Source organism: Canis lupus, chromosome 17 (genome assembly GCF_048164855.1).
Source record: "Canis lupus baileyi chromosome 17, mCanLup2.hap1, whole genome shotgun sequence".
Classification (NCBI taxonomy): domain Eukaryota; kingdom Metazoa; phylum Chordata; class Mammalia; order Carnivora; family Canidae; genus Canis; species Canis lupus.
In genome coordinates this window covers 12918501-12942331 of record NC_132854.1, presented here as the reverse complement: position 1 = coordinate 12942331, position 23831 = coordinate 12918501, and the positions used below count along the sequence as shown (strand labels likewise).

Genomic DNA, 23831 nt, shown 5'->3' with positions numbered 1-23831 from the left:
TGCCAACACCTTCTGTGAAGAGGAATAACTCTGGGCAAGACATCGTATTAGTTTTACCTACAGTATTTCGCTCATTACAGAAAAACCCATCGTACTCTTTTTATCTGTTGAGGAAAGTGAAAGGCCCAGAGGCGAAGTCATTTTCACAAAGGTGCACGGCGAGGAAAAGGGGTAGCCGTGATTCAGGTTCAGTTCTGTCTAAACGCAGGTTTGTGTTCTCCGTTACCCTTCCATTCTGGCCGTATTTACATATTTTGTTCTCTGTCAATTAGGAAATCCCAACCTGAGAGCAAATTTCATAATGTCTAAAAAAAAAATAAGTTGTTTCAACAGAACCGATCGGTGATGTTAGATGAGGCAGGAGAGGTGCCTGGGGAAAGGTACAAGGAGGGCTTCTGGGGCCTTTGGCCCAATTCTGTTTGTTGATCTGGGTGCCAGGTCTATGCATGCAATCGGCATGTAAAAATTCAGTGAATTGTATGCTCATCCCGTGTGCACTGTATGTGTATAAAACATCAATAAAGGTTTACCCCCAGGGACATCTCTGTAGCTCATTTGGTTAGGCATCTGCCTTTGGCTCAGGTCATGATTCCGGGGCCCTGGAATCAAGCCCCGCATCGGGCTCCCTGCTCAGTGGGGAGCCTGCTTCTCCTTCTTGTTCTCCCTCAAATAAATACAGTCTTTAAAGAGTTTATCCCCAAAATGCAGTGCAGTAATTTCTGCTCGGAGGAGTAGAAATAATGACCAAAAAATGCCCGAAGGCTGCCTGACAGACTCTATTTTGGAAGAGTCAAGGATGAGTCTTGATTTTGTTGAACTGGGAAAGAACCTCTCACCTATGAGAACAGTAAACTCTGGCTGGATTTTCACCTCTGTGCTTAGTAAAGTTGAGAATTTAGATTTGTGTGAATTCCAGAATTCTCTGGACTCTTGTTTTCATCTTTATTTTTTATTTTATTTTTTAAAAGATTTTATTTCTTCATTTGACAGAGAGTGCATGCACAAGCGGGGGGGGGGGGGGGCGGAACAGCAGGCAGAGAGAGAGGAATAAGAAGACTCCCTATTGAGCAGGGAGCCCAATGTAGGGCTTGATCCTAGGACCATGACCCAAGCCAAAGGCAGATGCTCAACCACTGAGCCACCCAGGTGCCCCAGGTTTTCATCTTTAAAAAACTGAAATCCCATGCCCCTTATACAACTCCTCATTTCCCCCCTCCCAGTCTCTGGCAGCCACCATTCTACTTTCTGTTTCTAGAAGTTGGGCTACTTGAAATGACTCTAAGTGGACTCACATAGCCTTTGTCTTTTTGTGACATATTTCACTGAGCATCATGTCAAGATGCATCCACAGTGTAGCCTTTTTAAGGCTCAGTGATACTCTGTTGTAGGAATGTGCCATGCTTTGTCCATCCACTGGGACACGGTGGTTGGGAACAATCTGCCATGAACACGAGTGTGCCATCAGCATAGTTTTTTGTTTTTTTTTTTTAAGATTTTATTTATTCATGACAGAGAGCAAGAGAGAGAGAGAGAGGCAGAGGGAGAAGCAGGCACCATGCAGGGAACCTGACGTGGGACTCGATCCTGGGTCTCCAGGATCATGCCCTGGGCCGAAGGCAGGTGCTAAACTGCTGAGCCACTGGGGCTGCCCAGCATAGTTTTTTGATGCAAGGTGATTAGTACCTTTACCAGCTTCATTTGGGAGGCTGCTTCCTCACCTGCCAAAGCAAGAGGAAGCATGGTGGGTCTCCACATGTCTAAATGTGGGCCATCGCAGCTGGCTTTGCCCATGTGTCTACCTGTGTGTGTTACATGTGAAACTGAGGCCCCCCAAGGGCCTGGCATCTGAGTTGAGGGCCTTTGCAGGCGGCTCATGTCACAGCTTAACTTTATGTCCCTTGGCTCATGGGTTCCATTGCATGAAGAGCCCTTGTCAGAGCTTGCTGCTCAGGAAGGGTTTGAAAAACACTAAGGGGAAAAGGAGTGCTTTCATGGTCTAAGATGTGTTTCTCAAGATGGGATGTAAACTGGTGATAATTGGTAATCAATTATGTTCTACCCATAATGAGACGTGTCCCGTGGCTTGCCACTTAATAGAATGGCAATAGATTGCTGTGTTCACATGCGAGTTTGGCTCTCCCTTCGTCCTTGAGTCTAGACAGCTTTCCCACGAGATTGCCCCACAGGAGCAGACAAGTGTTTTCATCAGCTATTTTATTGATTGGTCTTTCCATGGCAGAAACACTAGGGATCCTGGGAATCAAGACTCTGTACTTACTATGCCAGCTAATTGGTAGCTAGAGTCCAGGGAGGCTGGTGAAAGGCCAGAAAGTTGCCATGAGGGTGAACTCACAGACCTGACTGTCCCGGAGCTTCTGTGTGCCCTGGGCTCTGCTACACACCATATTGCATCTCATTTGTTCTTCGAAGGAGAGGTGGGCATACACAGTGAGAAGGTAAAGGTGTTAGGCTTTAAAAGCTGTACTGTGTCTGTGGCAACCACCCAACACTGCCTTCGTGGCACAAAAGCAGCCACAGACAATATGTAAATGGATGTGCATGGTTGTACCCTGGTAAAACTTTATCAAGGGGCATGGATTTCTGAATCTCGCAATTCTCACGTTGTGAAATACAGTACATCGATCTTTATTTTTCAACCACCTAAAAGTGTAAAAGCCGATCTTTGCATTCAGGCTGTACAAAAGGACATGGTAGTCAGAATTCGGCCCATGGACCTTAGTTTGCCAATCTCTTGCTTTATAGTATTTTTGTGAGATTGGTATTTTATCATGTGCATTTTACAGGGAGCAGATTCAGAGAGGTAACTTGCTCAATGCTTACAACCAGGTTTATAACCAGAATTTACACACAAGCTTGTCTCAGCCAGTGCAAAGCTGCTTGCTACACTTGACTGCCTTTCCTCACACTGGCCCCTCTCAGAGCCCTGTGAACCTAGTAGGGGAGAGAGGTGTGTAAGATAGATCTCAGCAGCCAGTCAAGGATGCTGGGAAAAGCCTGCATTGTGGTTTGTAAATCTCTTTATTTTTATTTTTTAAAGATTTTATTCATTTATTTATTCACAAGAGACACAGAGAGGCAGAGACATAGGCAGAAGGAAACACATGCTCCCTGTGGGGAGCCTGATGTGGGACTCTATTCCAGTACCCCAGGATCATGACCTGAGCCGAAGGGAGATACTCAACCACTGAGCCACCCTGGTGCCCTGTAAATCTCTCTTTAAACATTTGCTTCATCCTCTAGCAGCTGGGTAGATTCTGTACATTATCTGGAAAATGAGATTAGTAAATCATGATTTTATAGGATGGTTACAAAGAGTAATTCAGAGACTTTACAGTGATGAGCCCAGCAGGATTCCTGTGCATAGTAGGCACTCGGGTATCCATGGCGTTTTGTGCTTGTGTTTCAGCTCAGAAACCAGTGAAGCTGGCCCACCAGTCTTTACTAAAATTACATCACTTAACCTATCTGATACGACAATTCCAATTTCTAATAAATGCTGATAAAACTCAGGAAGAAGATTGGCCTCTTTTCGTTCAGTTTGATCCTTCTTTATGCCAAGAGAAAAGTTTGCTGTCAGTAGGTGTCTTCGGTCAAGCTGCCCTAACAAAATACCACAGACTGGGTGGCTTGAACAACAAACAGTTATGTCTAACAGTATTGGGGGCTGGAAGTCTGAGATTAGGGAGCCACCATGGTCAGACTCGGGTGAGGACTGTATTTCTGGCTGGCAGATGGTTCCCTTCTCACGGTGACATGGCAGAGAGACAGATCTTTTCTTAAGGCCAGGTCCCTATTGGATCAGGGCCCCACTTTTATGACTTTATTAAACCTTAATTACCTTTAAAAGACCCCATCTCCAGGTACAGTCACATTGTTGGGGGGGTTAGGGTTTCAACATAGGAATTTTAGAGGGACGCAGTGTAGTCTATAGCAGCAGGCATGCTTTCTAGGGGCTTGAAGCCACAGAAACCATGGCTATATCCCTTGCTGGTGGTTTCCCAGCCTCACCGGGGTTGGACAGACCTCCTTCATGTATGCTTAGTAACAGCCTCCTGACCTTGCTTCTCCTTGGGGATCTGAGGGCATCTAAGACCAGGAAGGACTCTCTGTGGAACATGCTGGGTGTAAAGGATGAAGACTGTTGCAGAGCCACAGGCAGACAAAAGTTTGGGAATCCAGCAGAAGTGAGATTGTGGAGTGCCTTTGTCACCATGCAGAGCAGCACTGGCATTGGATACAACAGTGGCTGTGTTAATGGCACAGTTCTCAAGAGGATGTGAAGCTCTCCTTGAGCGGAGAGCCTGGGAGGAGGATGGATCACTGGAAAAGATAAAACAATGGGTGATCTTCCATTTCTTATGCTGGGAATATACGTGGGGTTGTTTTGTTTTGTTTTGTTTTGTTTCTCAATTGCTAGACTTTTTTAAAATTTTTTTTTTCATTTATTAGGCAGAAAGAGAACCTGAGCAGGGGAGGAGCAGAGGGAGAGGGAGAAGCAGGCTTCCTGCTGAGCAGGGAGCCTGGTGAGGGGCTTGATCCCAGGACCCTGGGATCATGACCTAAGCTGAAGGCAGATGCTTAACCGACTGAGCCACCCAGGCACCCCATTTATAGACTTAAAAAAAAAAGCATTAGATTTACAGAAAAATTGAAATAAATTATATTTTACAGTGAGTGAATGGGACAGGCAAAGGGAAAGGGAGAGAATCTCCTGCAGATTCCCTGCTGAGTGCAGAGCCTGATGCTGGGCTTGATCTCATGACCCTGAGATCATGACCTGAGCTGAAATCAAGAGTCAGACACTTAACTGAATGAGCCACCCAGGCGCCCCTGTTTGCCTTCCTTTTTGAAAGACATTTTTGCTGGGTGTAAAATTCTAGTAGGAGTTTTATTCCTTTAAGGATATTAAAAATCTTCCTCCATTGTATTCCCACTGGCATTGTTTCTGACGAGAAATCTGCTGTCCAGTTTATCTTTGTTCCTTTGTACATAATCTTTGTCTCTGTGGCTGATTTTAAGATTGCCTCTTTATTGCGGTCTTTGAGGGATCCCTGGGTGGTGCAGCGGTTTGGCGCCTGCCTTTGGCCCAGGGCGCAATCCTGGAGACCCGGGATCGAATCCCACATCGGGTTCCCGGTGCATGGAGCCTGCTTCTCCCTCTGCCAGTGTCTCTGCGCCTCTCTCTCTCTCTCTCTCTCTCTGTGACTATCATAAATAAATAAAAATTAAAAAAAAATTTTATTGCAGTCTTTGAGCAATTTGATTATGATGTGCTTCCATGCTGTTCTCTTCACATTTTTTACAAGATTTTTAATTAATTAATTAATTTTTTTTTTTTTTTGAGAGAGAGAGTGAGAGCAGGAGCAGAGGGAGAAGTAGACTCCCTCCTGAGCAGGGAGCCCAATGTGGGGCTCAATTCCAGGGCCCTGGGATCATGACCTGAGCTGAAGGCAGACAGCTAACCGACTGAGCCACCTGGGTGCCCTTTCTTCACATTTCTTTTTTTTTTTTTTTAAGATTTTATTTACTTATTCATGAGAGACACACAGAGAGAGAAAGAGACAGTCAGAGAGACAAGCAGAGGGAGAAGCAGGCTCCATGCAGGGAGCCCGACATGGGACTCGATCCTGGGTCTCCAGGATCACGCCCCAGGCCGAAGGCAGGAGCTAAACTGCTGAGCCACCCAGGCTGCCCTCTTCACATTTCTTATACTTGGAGTTTTTTGAGCTTTTTGGATCTGTGGGGTTTATAGTCTTCATTTTGGAAAAATTTCAGCCATTATTTCTTTTAATCTTTTATCTGTTTTTTTTTTTACCCCTCCCCTGCCATCTCCTCTCCTTTGTGGCTCCAATTCCATGCATGTTAGGCTGCCCAAAGTTGTTCTACAGTTCTCTGATGCTCTGTCAATTTCTTGGTAATACCTTTCTGTTTCATTTTAAATTCTTAATATTGCTACATCTTTAAGTTCATTAGTATTTCTTGTGCAGCGTCTAATCTGATTTTAATCTCGTTCAATATTTTTTGTTTTGATCTCAATACAATGTGGCTTTTGTCTCTAGAGGTTTCATCTGAGTCCTTTTTATAAATTCTGTATGTCAACTTTGAACATAGAGAATGCAGTTGTAATAATTGTCTTTATGTCCATCTCCACTAAATTCTAATATCTGTGTTCCATGTCAGATTTGATAGTTGTGTGGTTGTTTTTGTTGTTATTGTTGTTGTTGTTGTTTGTCTGATTATGGCTCCTATTTGCCTGCTTCCTTATATGTTTGGTGATTTTCTTTATTGAATATCAGATTTGGAATTTTACCTTGTTGAATGCTGAATACTTTTATGTTCCTATAAATTTTTATTGAGTGTTCTGGGATGCAATTAAGTTATTTGGAAACCATTTAGTCCTTTCACATCTGGATTTTAAGACCTATTTGTTGGGACTGGTGTAGTGTATAGTACAGGGTTAATTATTCCTTATTGCTAAAGGGATGACTCTTTAGTACTTTATTTAGTGCCCCAGAATCACGAGGCCATCTGGTCTGGCTGGTGAGAATTAGTAATAATCCTGACACTGTGAGCATGAGGCCCTGGTACCTTAAGTCCTTTCATTGTTTTGTTTTGGTTTTTGTTTTTTTTTTCCTCCCTAGTCTTGGGTACTTTTCTTATAAGCTAATATTTTTTTAATACATTTTTAATTTTTTAATTAACTTTTTTTATTTATTTATGATAGTCACACAGAGAGAGAGAGAGAGAGGCAGAGACATAGGCAGAGGGAGAAGCAGGCACCATGCACCGGGAGCCCGACGTGGGATTCGATCCCGGGTCTCCAGGATCGCGCCCTGGGCCAAAGGCAGGCGCCAAACCGCTGCGCCACCCAGGGATCCCTCTTATAAGCTAATATTGATCAGAATTCAGTTGATTACTCTCAAAAGGAACTTTCTGTACTCTGCCAAATACTCTTCCCAGATGGAGCTTTCTATTCTCTGGTATTGCCCTGTGAACTCTCAGTCCTACCTTTTCAACTCATGGATTTTGCCAGCTTCTTCCTTCTATACTATGGCCTAAAACCTAAAGCCTAAGGCAGAAGGCTAGGGCAAGTATAGGGATCCTGAGTCTATTTTCTTGTCTCTCCTGAGCCTTCAGATCTGTTGGGGCTAAAGTATGTTTTCTGTTTTGTTTTGTTTTTTCATATAAGAAGATAAGTCTAGGTGCTGTTAATCTATTTTGACCAGAATAAAAAATGTCTAATAGGTTTAAAAAGAAAACCCTTAATAGGAAAATTACATTTAAAGAAACTATTATAAACAAAAATTCAAAGTAAAGTCATTTCTTATAGAAGTCAGCTTGCAGAAAGACTACTTGGTTGCAATGAATTCTAGACACTAGATAATTTTCTGTAACATTTTGTCTGGTTCTTCTATGGGTTATAGTTGTTGAAAATATTTTTGTTGTATGCAGTTTTGGTTTTTAAACCTGAAGAGGAGTTTTTTAAAGATATTTATTTATTTATTTATTTATGTATGTATGTATGTATGTATGTATGTATGAATGATAGTCACACAGAGAGAGAGAGGCAGAGACACAGGCAGAGGGAGAAGCAGGCTCCATGCACCGGGAGCCCGACGTGGGACTCGATCCCGCGTCTCCAGGATCGCGCCCTGGGCCAAAGGCAGGCGCCAAACCGCTGCGCCACCCAGGGATCCCTGAAGAGGAGTTTTTGTTGAGTGTGTTTGCTTTTAGAGGAACAGCATATTATGTTGCAGAAAAAGCACAGGTTTGGGGTTACATGGACATGATGTTGAAGCCCAGCTGTGTGACCTTGGGCAGCTTAAAAAAGCTTTCTGAGGTTGGCTTCCTTCCTGTGTAAAATGAACACATCGTCAGGAGCATTTAATGAGACTGTATAAAGCACCTTTCTAGGGGTGCCTGGGTGGCTCAGTCTGTTAAACGTCTGCCTTCACCTCAGGTCCTGAGATTGAGTCCCAGGTCAGACTCTGTGCTCAGCAGGGCATCTGCTTCTTCCTCTCCCTCTGCCTACCCCTGTTCATTCTCTTCCTCAAATCTTTAAAAATCTAAAACAAAACAAAACACAAAAGCACCTGTCTAGTGCCTGGCAACACAGGACATGCTCAAGAAATAGTCTATTCTCAGTGCCCTGTTGTGATATCAAGTCACTGAGTCTCTTTTAGTAAGAATCTTTCCAAAAATACCTCAAATATTTTAGTTGCCTACAAAATCTCCCTAAAATGTTACTTACCAAAATAACAGAGACTGAAGATGTTTAGAGAAAGAAGAGAAACCACTTTGGGAATGATGGTTCAGCCTGCCTTACCTTTCACACCTAAGCATTAAAGTGTTTCTCCTAACACTAACATTAATAGAAAATTGGAGGAAAATAGGAAGCCTGACAGAAATGTAGGCAAATGGGAAGAAGGCGAGGCTGGAAAGCTGGGTTGAAACCAAATTGTGGAAGGTAGACTTAAGGGGCTGACTTGTGTCTCCCCAAAATTTGTATGTTGAAGCTCTACCACCCCGTACCTCAGAATAAGACCACACTTGAGGACACAACCTTTATTTCCTTTTTTAAAGATTTTATTTATTCATGAGAGACACAGGCAGAGGGAGGAGAAGCAGGCTCCATGCAGGGAACCCGATGTGGGACTCCATCCTGGGCGTCCGGGATCAGACCCTGAGCCAAAGGCAGACGCTCAACCACTGAGCCACCCAGGCATCCTATGGACACAGCCTTTAAAAGAGGTGATTAAGTTAAGTGAGAGTAGGCCCTAATCCTACTGACGGTTATCACTTCACAAAGTGGGAATTTGCAGCTACCTGAGAGACGCTGGGGGTGTGTGCACAGAGGCAGGGTCAGGAGAACATGGCCAGGAGGCAGCCATTTGCAAGTCGAGGAGGCCTCAGGGAGAAACCAAGCCCATGACCCCATGAGCCTCCAGAGCTGTGAGGAAATAAGAGCATGTTGTCCAAGCCACCTAGTCTGTGGTGGTTTGACATGGCAGCCCCAGCAACCTCTTACTAGCAGGGAAGTTCTCTGATGAATGAGTTTTACTGACTGGAGTGACATTTCTGGAAATCCATTCGTTTTAACCAAATCCCTTTATAGTCCAGTAACGTGGGCGTGTAGGTGTGCCCTGGAGACCAGCAGCATGGTTTTGGAGAGAGCAGGGATGTGTGGCTTGGGCGAAGGGGTGGGTGGTAGGGTGAGAGATAGATCTTTACAGTTGTGACCCTCTAGAGATCCATTGGCAGGGAAGGAAAGATGATGGTGCTTTTGTCGCCTTTTTAATTTGTCTGGAACTTGTTTCTGTTCTGCCTAGGTTGAGTGAACAAGTGATCTTTCTACGGTGACCTCATTGTCTTCAGATGCTTCTCGATGGCCTTTCCTATAGAGCAAAACTTCAGTGCTTATCTCCAGTCAAGCAGCAACCTTATTTCTCTTCTTGCTCCTTCTAGCTCATCTGTTTATATAGTAGCTGAAGTTCTGCATGTGCAGCTCTTTTCTCTGAGCCCTGCATATACCACTGTAACCTGGTTCTCAGAGGCCCTGAGTTCTCCGGCCGGGTTGGCTGTGACGTGATGGATGGTTACTAGCGTGGTTACAGCAGAGCCGTCGTACCAAACAGGCGAATTCAGGCCCGTCTGATGTTCCCGGACCTACTTGTTCTAAAACCACATGCTCAATTGGCTCCAATTGGTGCTTGTATTTGATGCTTTCCACAGAAATGCTAAAAACAGACGAGAGATGTTTTATAACAATTCATAAAATTGGCAACTATGTTGCCAGAGTGCGGTTGTTTTGTCCCGAGCGGTTTGCGGAAGTTGAGGCAGCTTCTGTGGCAGAACTGGCGATGGTGATGGTTCCCAGAGAGGGTTCCCCGAGGCTGTGGTGGCCGGACCAGCACAGGCCTGCAGGCTCGTGAGTGCTCCCTTCACAGTGCTCCCACTAGGGTTCTCCAGGTAACGTGCTGTCCCAGGCAACGCGACGACTTTAGATTCTTTCTACCTGTGTCTGTCCTGCCTCCCTCTGATTTTATAGGAGAAGCAGAGGCAGCAACAAGGAACTTCCCTATCTTCCCGACCCAGAACTGTAAACTCACACGTGTGGTTGGCCTTTCTGTCTCCCTCAGTGGAACAGCTCTTCCTTCTATTTTGGGCCATGGCCCTGGGTTTTAGGGCTATCTTCTCACATCCCTTAGGACTTTGGTTACTAACCCTTCTTGGTCATATTTGCAGTCCTGCTTTTTGGATGCACCTAGTTTCTTTTCTTTTTCTTTTTTTTTTCTTTTTTTAAGATTCTATTTATTTATTCATGACAGGCAGAAACATAGGCAGAGGAAGAAGCAGGCTCCCTGCAGAGATCCCAGAACCCCGTGATCATGGAACCCCGTGATCACACCCTGAGCCAAAGGCAGATGCTCAACCACTGAGCCACCCAGGCATCCCTAGATGTACCCAGTATCCTGTGAAAAATGAACAAGTAGGGGTTCTTGGCCAGCTCGGTCAGTAGAGCATGTGACTTTGATCTCAGCGTTGTGAGTTTGAGCCCTATCTTGGGTGTGGAGATTACTCTTAGAAAAAAAAGAAATAAAAATAAAAGCAAGCAATTAAACAGTGCCCTTATGTGATTCCTTACCCCCATTGCCCTGTTCTCTTGCTGCCTGCTTCACAGCCAAACTTCTTGGAAAAGCTGAGCATCCTTCCTGCCTCTTCAGCACGCACCACTTTCTGCCCCACCACTGAGCCAGCTGAGAAGCCAGTATTTCAGTTCTCATCTTATTTGACCTTTCAACAGTTTTTGCTATAATTCATCCTGGAAACACTGTCCTCCCACGGCTTCTGTGATCCAACTCTCCTTTTTTTCCTTCTGTCCTTGTCTACTTCCTACCTGGCTGTTCCATGGTGGAGGGCACCATCTATGCTCGTGCATTTCATCCTCTGGACTCGATGAGGCAGTCTTACCTTCTGTGGGGTCAGAGTTGGAGGCGACTTCTGATGTGGGATGTCCTGCCCAGGCTTCACTTCTGAGCTCTGAACAAGTGCGCCCCATCATTGCCATACTGTCTCTTACTCATGAAATCCAAGGGCACCTTGTAAAATCAGTGTCTAGAACCTCCATCCTGGCCTCTTCCAGAACTCCTGTCTTTGTGACTGGTGCCAGTATCTATCCAGAGGCCCTCGGCAGAAATCCTGCTGTCATTTTGGTCATTGTCTCCACACACACACCCTTGGCCACCATATCCAATCCATCAATAAATCCCTTTCGATTTTACCTCTTGAAATTTTCTTCAGTCCACCCACTTTGCCTCAACTCTGCTTCTGCTCCCCTGGTCCAAAATCACATTCTCTCTCACCTGGAACAATTGCCACAGGTCAGCCTGCATCTGCTCTGGCTCCTCTGTCCGTTCTCACAGTGCCAGATTAATCTTTTTTTCTAATCGTATCAGCCCTGTGCTTATATCTAACTTTATATTGCTCTGAGGAAAAGGATGGAGAATCTCAGCATGGCCTCGGGGGAGCCTGACCCCTTCTGACCCACCAGCCTGGTTCTGCAGCTGTAGCGCTCCCCATGCACCTCCAGCATCTGGACAAAGGTTTTACCTGTGTGTTCGTCTTCTCTTCCCCTTCAGATCTCCACACACCATCATCCTCAGGGACCCATTCCTTGAACAATATAGTGTTCACATCAGGTCTCAGGAGCCTCTTACCCCCATGCCTGGGTCAGACCTCTCTGCCCCAGCCCCTAGGAGTCCTCTGTGCCTCCCTTCATTCTGTTTGTGTCAGAAAGGGTTTTTGGTCCTCGTCTCTTCCTCACTAGACCATCAGCTCCATGAAGCAGGGATCATGATAAGTTTTTCTCATCACTGGATTCCCAGAGCCTAGCATAGAAACACAGTGATTTTTGTTGTTAAATGAATTTTAAAAATTTAAGAACAGGATTTAAGTTCCAGTTCTGCACCCGGATTCTCTGGATCTCAGTTTCTTATCCCATGGAAAAACATTTGCCGCCTTACCCATCTGTTAAGAATCTTACAAAGGAAATAATAGATCTCGCAAATGATGATTGCAGTTATGAATGACTGCATTCTCCTTTTTGAATGTTGAGGTTTATGATTATCACAGTGGAGATGATCCTAAGTCAACTAATGCCGTTATTTTTTTTTAAGTTTATTTAAGTAAGTAATCTCTACATGCAACCTCGGGCTCGAGCCCACCATTCTGAGAACTCACCATCCTGAGATCAGGAGTCCTATGTTCCTCCAACTGTGCCAGCCAGATGCCCCTAACACCCTTGTTTGTTTTTCTCTTAGAGGAAAACAGCAGTAGGGGATGGGAAATACAATAATGAGAATTTCATTATGAAACCTTATTGCTTTGAAAAGGTGAATGGGGAAAGAGTAACCTGAATAAGTAGAGGCTTAACATTTTTGGTGTTTTCATGATGAGAATGCTTAGTGCTTACTTAAGCTAATTTGGATAATGGAGTAAAGCAAAAGACCGGAAATCACCCATCTTCCAACCTCTTGAACACATTTTCTTATGGATGTAAATATTCAGCAAGAACATAATTTTTAATGCCTGTGTGGTAATGTGCCCTATAGATTACTTATTTATTTAATGTTCTTATAAAAATTTTTCCACCATTAGGAATGCTAATCACAGCATGTGATTAGGATGTGAAACACATCATGTAAATCTTTGTGTACATAAATGCATAATTTACCAGAGTTTCATTCCTGATGAAAGAGTATGTGTAGGAGTGGGGTTCCTTTTTTTTTTTTAAGGGTTTAGATAATTATTCCCTTAGTAGTCTCCAGGAACATACTGATTCATCTTTCCAGTGATAGTTAAGACACTACACATTGCCTGGCACCCTTGCTAAATTTGGGTATTATAAAATAGGAATGTGCATGTACATATCATCCTACTAGTGAACGTTTGGTGGGTGGAAGTGGTATTTAATATTTCAGACTTACATCTGTAGTGCAGATTGCCCCGGAATTTGACCATTTTGTCCATTAACCATTGTTACTTTTTCTCTCAGTTACCTGTTCCTCTTTGCATAGTTTGGAAGTGTTCTGTATTTCCTATCTGCTTATAAAACCCTCTTTACATTAAACACAGTAACCTTGTCTTTGTCAGATGTGCAAATAGGAGTTTCCATAGAACCCTTTCCAGATGACCACAAATTCAAAAGGAATTGAGAGAAAAGCAATGTGTGAAATGGAATAATATGGCTAAGTCATGCTTTATCCAGGAGGGCAACTGGTTGCCCTCTCTCTTAATCTTTGCCTCTTAAACTGCCTGTGTTTGAAGAGTCTGGACTTTGACGCTGGACAGACCTGGTTTCTGTCCTGGCTCTGCCAGTCTAGACAGATCATTGGCCCCCTTCAGGTCTCTGGTTACTCTTCTGAGCAACGAGAATCCTTCTGGCCCGGATTTGGGAGGTCAAAAGCTTGTGGGTGGTGCCTGGTGCAGAGGTGATGGTCTCTACATATTCCTTCCATTTCCATATCCCTCAAAGATGTGCTGTTCTGTAAATGTGTAGACACACATGTATTTTGTTTCATTAAGGAGCGTGCATATTTCACTCTGCTTGTAGCCAGACCATGTGGTCGTGCATCAGTATTTGCTGAATAGCTAACCGTGAAAGAGAAGTGCAAACAAGAGTAGAAAAACTCTTAGTTAACCATTTGAGTCTGGGAGAGACTTTAACTTTGAAGCTCAGGGATATTATCAGGAAGTTTGGATCTGTACCGTGAAAGCGGTACATGATGGAAGATACACCATCCTGCAGAAAATAGAAACAGATGGCCTCAAATATTCAAAAATATTTTTATTTTAAACAGCTCCCAGTCAAGTCTCATTTACTTGTGCTCTTTCATTGAGAATTTGTCTCAATCTGTGTTTTCTTTTGTGTTTTCTAGGTGTGGCTGGATCTCTTAAAACCTATTGTCAAGCAGATTAGAAGTAAGTATAGCCCTCACGCACATTTAACAGTGATGTGAAATATAAAGCCAGACTTTTTCCTCTTCTAGATGTCATGTGCCCTGTGGCATCCAGCACTGGTGATACAGATTCCTTTCTTTCTTTCTTTTTTTTTTTTTACCCCATGATTTCCTGTCATTATCCACTAATCTGTGTGCTATTAAAATGTCTCTTCTGCAATTTTAATATTTAATAACTTGGTACTCAAAACCTTGCTTAGAAAATCAAATCTCCTTTTAACAACTAGAGCATGATGTTAATCCCCAGACTAATTGAGCTTGTCTTGTCCGTGCCGGTGTTTGTTACTGTCACTTTTGAAGGGGAAGGTGGAGCCATGTATTCAAAAGATTGGTGTTAGGTGTTCTGTCCTGCTTCTTCAAAGCCTGGAAAATCAGAGTGCAAGTGCTGCGTGGAAAAAATGAGGTGCCCCAAAGTGTGTGTGTGTGTGTGTGTGTGTGTGTGTGTGTGTGTGTGCCTGAATGGCAAGAGAAGTGAAGGGAGCCTGGCTTGCATTTACGCTGTGTGCTGGAGAAGATTGAGGGGAGTAAGAAAGAAGGCTTGCTTTCTCTCTCTCTACTCACCTCAGACCAGGACTATCCCCCCAACCCCCTCCTCCCCATCCTGCCTTCTACTTTGAGGTCAAGTTCAGAGTCAAACAAGTCATCCCCAGGGCTCTCTCACTGCGGCCACAGCAGGGGCAAGAGTCTGAGGATAGTAACAAAATCGCATTCCATTAGTTGAACAGGAAGCACCACGCCTTGCCATGATCGTTTTAAGTCTGTCTAAGAAACCCCACTGGGCCACTTCTAGCAATTTATGTGGGTGTAATAAATAGGCACACGGTGTCTGTTCGGGCCCTTCTGCATTTGAAATTGATGTTGCTCTTCTGTCATTTAAATTAAGCAATTATTGATGTTGAAAAACCACCATTGTTTTTTTAATATTCCCCGGGGAGGCTGGCCAGCAGCTGGGCATGGGGGAGGTGGGGGACGCATTGCTGAGCCAAGCCCCCAGGCCTGATGGGGGGCGGTAGGAAGGGTCCAGGATGATGACGTGGGTCCCTGCAGTAAGTCCTGGGAAATCCTGAGTGTGGAAAGGTGTCTTTGAGCGCATTGCCAAATGCAGACAGAAGAGGTGTCTGTCGTTGGATCCACACCGAGGGGGGCTTCTTCTCCGTTTGCTGTGACTAGTTGCCTGTGAGACAAAGCTGTCCTTTTACATTGAGGGGTAGCATCTTCCTAGCTTCAGTTTTTATAAAGATCTGAGTAGCTTCCTGGGATTCCTCACAGAGAGGAGAGAGGCTGGCTTCCCTGTCTTCCCCATTTTGCTGTTGTTACTTGATGATCCAGTCTTGACAGGTGAGGGGTTCTGTTAATTGCTAACATGGTCAAGGAAGAGGCGCCCAGCATCTCTGGGCTTTAATATTTCTCTGCCTTGTTTTTCCTCCTGATTTTATATATATTGCCTACATCTTCATCTTCTGTTGTTTGATAATAGAACATCTATTTTTTTGTGACAGTGTAAGGTAGAGCAAAAGATACTTTCTGCTTTTATGTAACTGCTGTTAAAATTTGGATTTCATTATGGTGCCTTCCATTTCATAGAACAAACTCATTGCTGTCATTCTTAAATGGCAGAACCTGTAAAACTGCTCTGGTATTGAGTGTGTGTGTGTGTGTGTGTGTGTGTGTATATATATGTTGATACATAAAACAAGCTCTGATCTAGGTTACAAATTATAATCTATTTGATGTTTTATTTTCTTTTTTTTAAAGATTTTATTTATTTATTCATGAGAGACACACAGAGGGAGAGAGAGGCAGAGACACAGGCAGAGGGAGAAGCAGGCTCCCTGCAGGGAGCCTCATGGGGGGACTCATCCGGGACTCCACAGGATCACGCCCTGAGCAGAAGGCAGACACTTTAACCACTGAGCCACCCAGGCGTCCCTGATGTTTTGTTTTCATTCTGAAAAGAAAAGTTACCCATCTCCTTGATCCTCTCCCTGTCCACCCATCCTAGATCTGCTTCCCAATTTTGCCTGAACTCATCTGTATGATGGTTTATAAAGGTTCTGGCTTGCTGCCAGGGGCTGGGCCATGTCTTGTTTGTTTTCTCTCCAGAGCTCAGGGGAGCACCTGGCACATAGGTGCTCATACATATTTGATGAACACATTAACAGCTGTACCTTGTGGATGGTTTAAAATATAAAAATCGTATAAACTGATTGACATGTTCAGTTTTCCCTCAAGTTATCTGAAATAACAATGGCCAATTTGATAGATTTTTGAAGACAACTGCCTGTTTTTATGCTCTGGGTACAGTCTTTAAGAGAAAAAGTTGAATCACCTGAAATACCCTTGCCAAAGCATTATTTCATAACAGGCATCTGTGTCTCTGCAACAGGGAAGTATAAATGAGTAACTCAACTCAACCACCTTTTCAGTGACCTGGACGTCAGCAGATGTACTCTTGGCAGCTTGGAATGAGACTCCTTAGTTGCTGTAGAATCTATCCTCTGAGGTCTTTTTTTTAATTGCATTTGAAATCAATAAATGCTTTACTGCTTTTTCTCCCCCCCTCCCCTCCCCTTTTAGGGCCAAAGCATGTTGTTGTTAAGTTTGTGGTGAAATTCTTTCCACCTGACCACACACAACTCCAAGAAGAGCTCACAAGGTTAGTGGTTTGGAAACTGGGTATTTATTGCCATGGGGTGCCAAGGACAAGAGAAAGTTTATGTTCTCAGTTGACTGATGAAACATTGGCACAGTACTAAACTGACCAGCATCTGCACTCTGCTTCCCAGTGTAACCCTTTGCCCCCAGTTACACTTACAAACATGGCAAGAAAGAAAGTACCACATTTTCCTCAGAACCTGGTTTTCTTGAAAGCCATGCTGTGAAGTGAAGCAGTCTCAGAACCTCTTACTGTCCTATGTCTCCTCCTTCTCTCCATTCCTTCACAGGATGGTTTGGGGAAGTCAAACTCTGTGAAACCAAAATGTGAACTCTGTTTCTTTTTTGTTGCTGCCATGGGTGGGTGGATGTGAGCTAGTGATCAGTTTCTTTGAACGTTGGCCAAGTCAGAGAAGTGTGACCATGGAGGTGGGCCTGCCTTTGATCCCTGTGTGATAGCCTATTCACGTGTTCCCTCTGTGTCTCTGCTGATTCCCTTGTCATTGTGACTGTACTGGTTGCTCAGCCAGGGTGGTTTGAGGAGAAGGTGGTGATATACATAAGGTGGCTGGAGCCAATAGGAATGCTATGAATGATAAACATCATCACCATCACTTTCTAACTTACATGACGCACATGGTATGCTAAAGGAGAACAGAGCCTAGTGGCAACGCATGAAGACAAAATGTCTCCTTTTTAAGAGTGTCCTTATGAGTGACCTACCAATCTGACCAGCCAAAGTCTTACCACATATGGCTTTCAAGCTGTAGCTGGTCAGACAAGGCCTATCCCATCCTTCTCCTCCCTCTTGGTACAGAGCACAGTATCTTGGGTGGTTGACCATCATTTGGCAAAGGGATGAAGACATTCTGTCAGCACTACTTTCAAGGTGGACACTGTGTGCAAGCATTGTTCCAGGCCCTGGGAGTACAGTGGTGAAGACAAGCCTGACTCTTATGGAAGTGGACAAAATGATTAAATAAACAAGAAAAAATATCAGATGATGCTAATTAAGGAGGAGGATATGAGAGAAGTTGACCAGGTGATGACTTTAGATGGGTTAGTCTGGAGTGTCTCTGAGGAAACAGTGAGAATCTGTCCATCCTTTTCGGAGGAAGAGCTTTCTAGGTAGAAGGAACGGTTGGACAGCACTCACACGAACAGGCTCCCAATGCTCAGATACCGTTGACCCTTGAACAGTTCACAAAGAGGAGAGGCAGCTGGGCTGCTTACAGCCAACACACATTAGACGAGTCAACGACAGTAGAGTCTTCCTGTGGTGTCATTGCTGGAGCTACCGTGTCTCAGTCTCTTGTTGGAATGCACATTGCTCAAAGCTTGGCATACTGACGTAGATCTAAAGGCGAATCCAGCTGCATGTCACTGGACCTTTCTGCTGCTTAGGAAGTTGGTGGCAGAAATCCTTGGTTTTCCCCCTTCCCATTCTACTTTGCTTTGAGTTTTGCACCTTTTCAGTGTTTGTGAATCATTATCCCTAGAGGTTTGTAGTTTCCTGCCATACTGGTTTTTGTTATAAAATTCCATACACCTTGTGCCCATTACCCAAGTGCCCCTGGTATGTTGCCAACTACTCTGTCTGACCTGATAAATTCTCCAGTGACACAGGCTCGGCTGGATGTGGCAGCTTTGGGGTGTTGTCGTCTTTGTTTTCTGGCTCCCAGTGTTAAGTGACATCTTGAAAGCCTTTTTCAAGGAGAGGATCCATTTGACACAAGGGTGAATAAAATCAATATGAAATTTAGAAGCTCTCCATTGCTTTTGACTTTGTCACAAGGTATAGTGGGAAGGGGACCTTCCAGATCCAGTGTGTTGCCTCCCTCATTCTCAGATTCCTGTGTAAGCAGAAATTTAATGAGGTGACCGTTGAGATACCAGGCACTTTTCTGTAGCAGCTAGGGAATGAGGGAGGGCTTGGGAGAAACTGTATGGACGGCACTTTAGGCGAGTGATGTAGGGACAACGTGGCTATGGAGGTGGGCCTGCGGGTTAGCAGACTCTGAGTAACTCCAGTTTTGCAGTTAATTCTTGGGGCCTTAGGAATAGGTTTCAGCTTCCCATTTATATAGATAGAAGATTAAATCACACTTCGCTGCTAATTCCTTTCTATTTATTGAACCTTATGTTTTGGGGACACTGTATCCTGTTGCCACCAGGGCCGAGGCCTCTAGAAAGAGAAAAGTAGATGTGGGTTTGAAACAGTGATGGGGAGGGATCTTTAGGGAAGTTACCAGGTTTTCTTATTGCAGAGTTCCAAGCCACTCTTGCAGAGCTGACGAGTTTCAGCACGCTTTGCTCTGGGCGTCCTGTCTTCAGTTGGATCCAGTTTCTCCTTGGCTGTGTTCTTCTCAGAGATGGGGAGATCTGTCAAAAGTTGCTGCTGAATCTTCAAGGGCCTGCTCAAGGGTCTCCTTAGGCTGGCATAGAAATTGTCAATTACTTTCCCTCGAATAAGGAAAGAAAGATCAAGACCTCCCAAATGAAATAAAATAGACACGTTTAAAGCAAGGCATCAGATTGGTGTGATTTGCAACACTTGCTGTCTCCGGAAGCCAGAAGCCCTCTTGATTGGCCCTGCCACCATCATCCCCTTCTCCAGACGTGCACCCTTCTGCCAAGGACCCGCTCTGTTTGGAACACTTTGCATTTTCATCATTTGCCAGTTTAATTTTATTTCGTGCCTGCTGAGTTCAACCTAGCCTTTAGCTCCTGTGGATTTCATTGGGATCACTGCAGTGTAGAGTGTGAAGGGTGTTGATGTATCTCTAAAGTTAGCACTGCAGCTAGCTTGTGCGATTTACAGCTGTCGTTAAGAAGTCAACAGGACCCAGGAAGGTCATTCTCATATTACAAGGGCCTCAGAAGAGGAAGACTCAGCAGGAGGAGGGAGTGACACGTTCATCCTGCAGTCTTCAAAATGCCTAAATGTAGGAGCTTCCAGAAGCCAATGGTGCCTTGGAGCCCACATGAGACCATCACCAAAGTCCCCAAAGCCTGTCAGACTCCGACCATTCATCCGTCCCTGAACATTTCCCCGCAAACACAGACCTCGAGTTTGAACTGGTGGATGGTAAAAAATTCAGAATGTAATGCTTTTATGCCTTCTGCTTATTTTAAAAATTAACCAGATAGAGGATTCAAGGCCATGGGGCTGAGAAGTATTAGGTTCAAAAAATCGTCACCTCTGCCTAAACGAGAAAGATGATTTGTGCTGCCTCTTCCTTTGGAAACCTGTATGTTGATGTTTTGGTTCTTTTATATTCTCTGCTTTTCTTCCCTTTGACTTCCCAGAGACACAGATCGTGAGAGTAAGAATAAATGTCAGGGGTGGGGGGAGGGTGTGCTGGGTAAAGGTTAAATGTTATCAACTGGTGGATCTGGGGGTATTTTTCATTTTGGGTTTTTTTGGAGAGAACTGGTTACAAAATTGTCTCTAGTTTTTTAGTTCTTAATGGAATTTCCTAAGTAATTTAAAGGGGATTCATTTTTCTTTTCTCTTTTTAAAAATTTTACTAAGTCTACCTGCCCCCCCAAAGTGGGGCTTAAAGTCATGATCCTGAGATCAAGAGTCACATGCTCTACTGACTGAGCCAGCTAGGCATTCCTAGTTTTTCATTTATAAGAGAAAAATTGCTAACATTTATTGAATATTTTTGTTTAGTCACTGAGCTTTCCATGGGTTACTTCACTTAATTTTTATTGAAACCTCTGTGGTTGATCTTATTAAAAGGCCCCCTTTTTAAAAATTAAAAGTAACCTTTCATTATTACAAAAAGAACAGATGCACACGGTAGAAAGTTAGAACATACAGATAAGCAAGAATAAGAAAGTAAAATACTGTATTCCTGTGGCCCAGGGGTGACCATTAGGTAATACATTAGGGTGCTATCCTTTGATTTTTCTCTATGCATCCATATATACTTTTCATTTCACCTTGGCCATACTCAGATTTCCCTGTCTGTCCGATAAACATCATTTGTATCTGCTCATCTAGAAGGAGATTTGCTGTAGGACCACAGTTGCACTTGGTTATATCCTTGAGACCTCATTTTAATCTAGCAGAGTTCCTCCTTTTTCTTCCTTCATGATCCCACCTGGTTGAAGAAACTGGACTGGCTTTACTATAAAATATCCCACCTCCCAATCTTGTCAGATTGCTTCCTCATGGTGTCATTTAGCTCCGTCATCTCTCCTCTGTCATCTTTCAAAAAAAAAAAAAACACTGGAAGGTAATTCTATAGACTTGATGGATATAAGTTGAACATTTTGGGCTAGAATCCATCAGTACTGATGTTGTGTGCTTCCCATTTCATTAATGATGCTAATATTCATCACTGAATTAGGGTGGTGATGTTCCAATCATGCCACTGCGGAGCCAAGTCCCATTACTTTGTCTATATTTAGACGCTTGTCTCCTGAATGGTTTTTACACCAGTTAACAGTCTTTGCCAGAGTCTAATCTCTTTAGAGGTTGTAGAATGAGGATTCTTGCTGTTATTAGTTACTAGCTGTAAGGAACTTTGCCTCATCTACTTGGGTTTTCTGGATATCCTGAAATGCCTCTCCTATTGGAGAGGCAGAGTCTATGCTCAATTTTTTGCCCCAGGTTATCAAGAATTGCTTTAATAGTCTCCTCCAAGGGTGATGCATTCAGTTTTCCCCGCTTTCTCTTTGTTTCTTTTGTTTTTAAAGATTTTATTTATTTATTCACGAGACACACAAAGACACAGAAACCTAGGCAGAGGGAGAAGCAGGCTTCCCATTGTGGAACTCTATCCTAGGACCCAGGATCACACCCTAAGCCAAAGGCAGATGCTCAGCCACTGAGCCATCCAGGCAGGCATCCCTCCTGCTTTTCGTTTGAATACTGAAATGGACTCATGAATTTTCATTAATTCCATGTGTTTGGATTCACTTTAATTTTTTTAAAATTTTTTTTTGGATTCACTTTAATTATTCTTGTTGATACTCAAGTTGCTACAGCATTGAGCGGTAGACACCTCCTTGAGATGTCTCTTTTGCCTTTAAAAAAAAATGATTATTTATTTATTTGAGAGATGGACAGAAATGAGGGGGGGTAGGGGCAGAGGGAGGGAGGGAGATAAATCTCAAGCAGACTCCCCGCTGAGTGTGGACCACTCCCCTATGTGGGGCTAGATCCCAGGACCCTGAGACTATAACTATAACCTGACCTGAAACCAAGCTCAGTTGACTGAGCCATCCTTGTGCCTCTCTTTTGCCTTTTAAATACAATCCATTTATATTTCTTTTTTTTTTATTTTTTTAAAAGATTTTATTTATTTATTCATGAGTGACAGAGAGAGAGAGGCAGAGACACAAGCAGAGGGAGAAGCAGGCTCCATGCAGGGACCCTGACATGGGACTTGATCCCAGGTCTCCAGGATCAGACCCTGGGCTGAAGGCAGCGCTAAACTGCTGAGCCACCTGGGCTGCCCCTATTTCTTTCTTTTTTTTTTTCTTTAATATTTTATTTATTTATTAGAGACACACAGAGAGAGAGAGAGAGGCAGAGGGAGAAGCAGGCTCCATGCAGGGAGCACGATGTGGGGCTCGATCCTGGGACTCCAGGATCACGCCCTGAGCCGAATGGCACACGCATTTAACTGCTGAGCTACCCAGGCATCCCAGCAAATATCTTTCTAAAAATGTAGGAGTTCATATTGATTTTTTTTTTAAACCCATTCTTACATTGCACTGTTTTTATTTAATTTCTTTGACTTATAAATGCCTCTTTTCTCTTTCACCAAAAATGTTTACTTGCTTTATTCTGCAATATAAAAATAGCTTTAAAATTAATTTTTTACAGATCTGGTAACTGAGGCTTTTGGAAGAACCTAAGTGAATATTATACCACAAAGATAATCTCATCTCTCCAATTCCCTTGGCAAAAAAGCTCTCCCTAGCCTTAATAAACTACTGTTATTATCTGAGCCCTAAAGTTATTTTTTGTATATTTGATCTGTGAAAAGAAATGTAAATGTTAGTTACACCCTGCAAAAGTTATATATAGAGAGACTAAAAATATAGTCTTAGATTTTTATTTTTTCTTTAAGATTTTATTTATTTATTTGAGAGTGTGAGCACAAGCAGGGGGAGCAGGAGGAGCAGAGGGACCAGCAAACTCCCTGCTGAGCAGGGAGCCTGGCTTGGGGCTTGATCTCAGGACCCCAGGATCATGATCTGTGCCAAAGGCAGATGGTTAACCAACTGAGCCACCCACGTGCCCCTAGTCTTAGATTTTTAAATGGAAAGATGGAGCGTAGAATAAAATGTATTACTCATTGCGTGAAAAGGTTTTAGAGCATGTTTCTGGGTCCTTCTGGCAACCGGTGCATGTTGACCTCGAGGTTGGTAGCACTGGGAGTTCATACTGGCCGGTGCAGACTTTGTTTTCCTTGGTCTGTGTACCTTTCTCTAGTTCCTCACAGTGTGGACAGGTTGTCAGAAGTGAGCCTGACTTTGACCCCACACCTCCTGCCCTCTTTGCAGGACTCTTGACTGTAGGTCTGTGACGCTGGTCTCTGTATTTGTGTTCGCAGGTACCTGTTTGCTCTGCAGGTGAAGCAGGACCTGGCTCAAGGCAGGCTGACCTGCAACGACACGAGCGCGGCTCTCTTGATCTCACACATCGTACAGTGTAAGTTCTGTCCGTTTCTCTTTTGAGGTCCTGTTGGAGATAACCGTGATCTGATTTTTGGGGAATAACCACATCTATTGAACACAGTAATTATATCTTTGTGTTATTTTGCTGTTAGCTTGAGTGCCAATGGATTGAAGACAGTACTCCTCAAACGCAATAGGTCTACCTACCACCACCACCCCTACCCAATATTGGCCTGTGAATTCTGTGTTCAGTGTCTACTTTTATTTTTCTTTTCTAAAGATCTATTTGAGAGAGAGAGAAGGGGGGAGGGACAAAGGAAGAGGGAGAGAGAGAATCTCAAGCAGACTCCTTGCTCAGCACAGAGCTTAACGTGGGGCTCAGTTGTACAACCCATGAGGTCATGACCTGAACCAAAACCAAGAGTTGGATGCTCAGCTGACTATACCACCCAGGTGCCCCTCTTTTCAAGGACTAGTATGCAATTGTTGATAATC

At 43.8% G+C, this 23831-nt stretch overlaps 1 protein-coding gene across 7 annotated transcripts in view; it reads left to right on the top strand.

Moving 5' to 3' along the window:
• Positions 1–23831, top strand: part of FARP1 (FERM, ARH/RhoGEF and pleckstrin domain protein 1) — a 290246-nt gene that overhangs the window by 193944 nt on the left and 72471 nt on the right. For all 7 annotated transcript variants that reach the window (XM_072782564.1, XM_072782568.1, XM_072782567.1 and 4 more), the window contains 3 exons: positions 13959–14001; positions 16617–16695; positions 23273–23370. In XM_072782564.1, coding sequence (XP_072638665.1) covers positions 13959–14001; positions 16617–16695; positions 23273–23370 — 220 coding nt within the window. The remainder of the gene's footprint in view (positions 1–13958; positions 14002–16616; positions 16696–23272; positions 23371–23831) is intronic.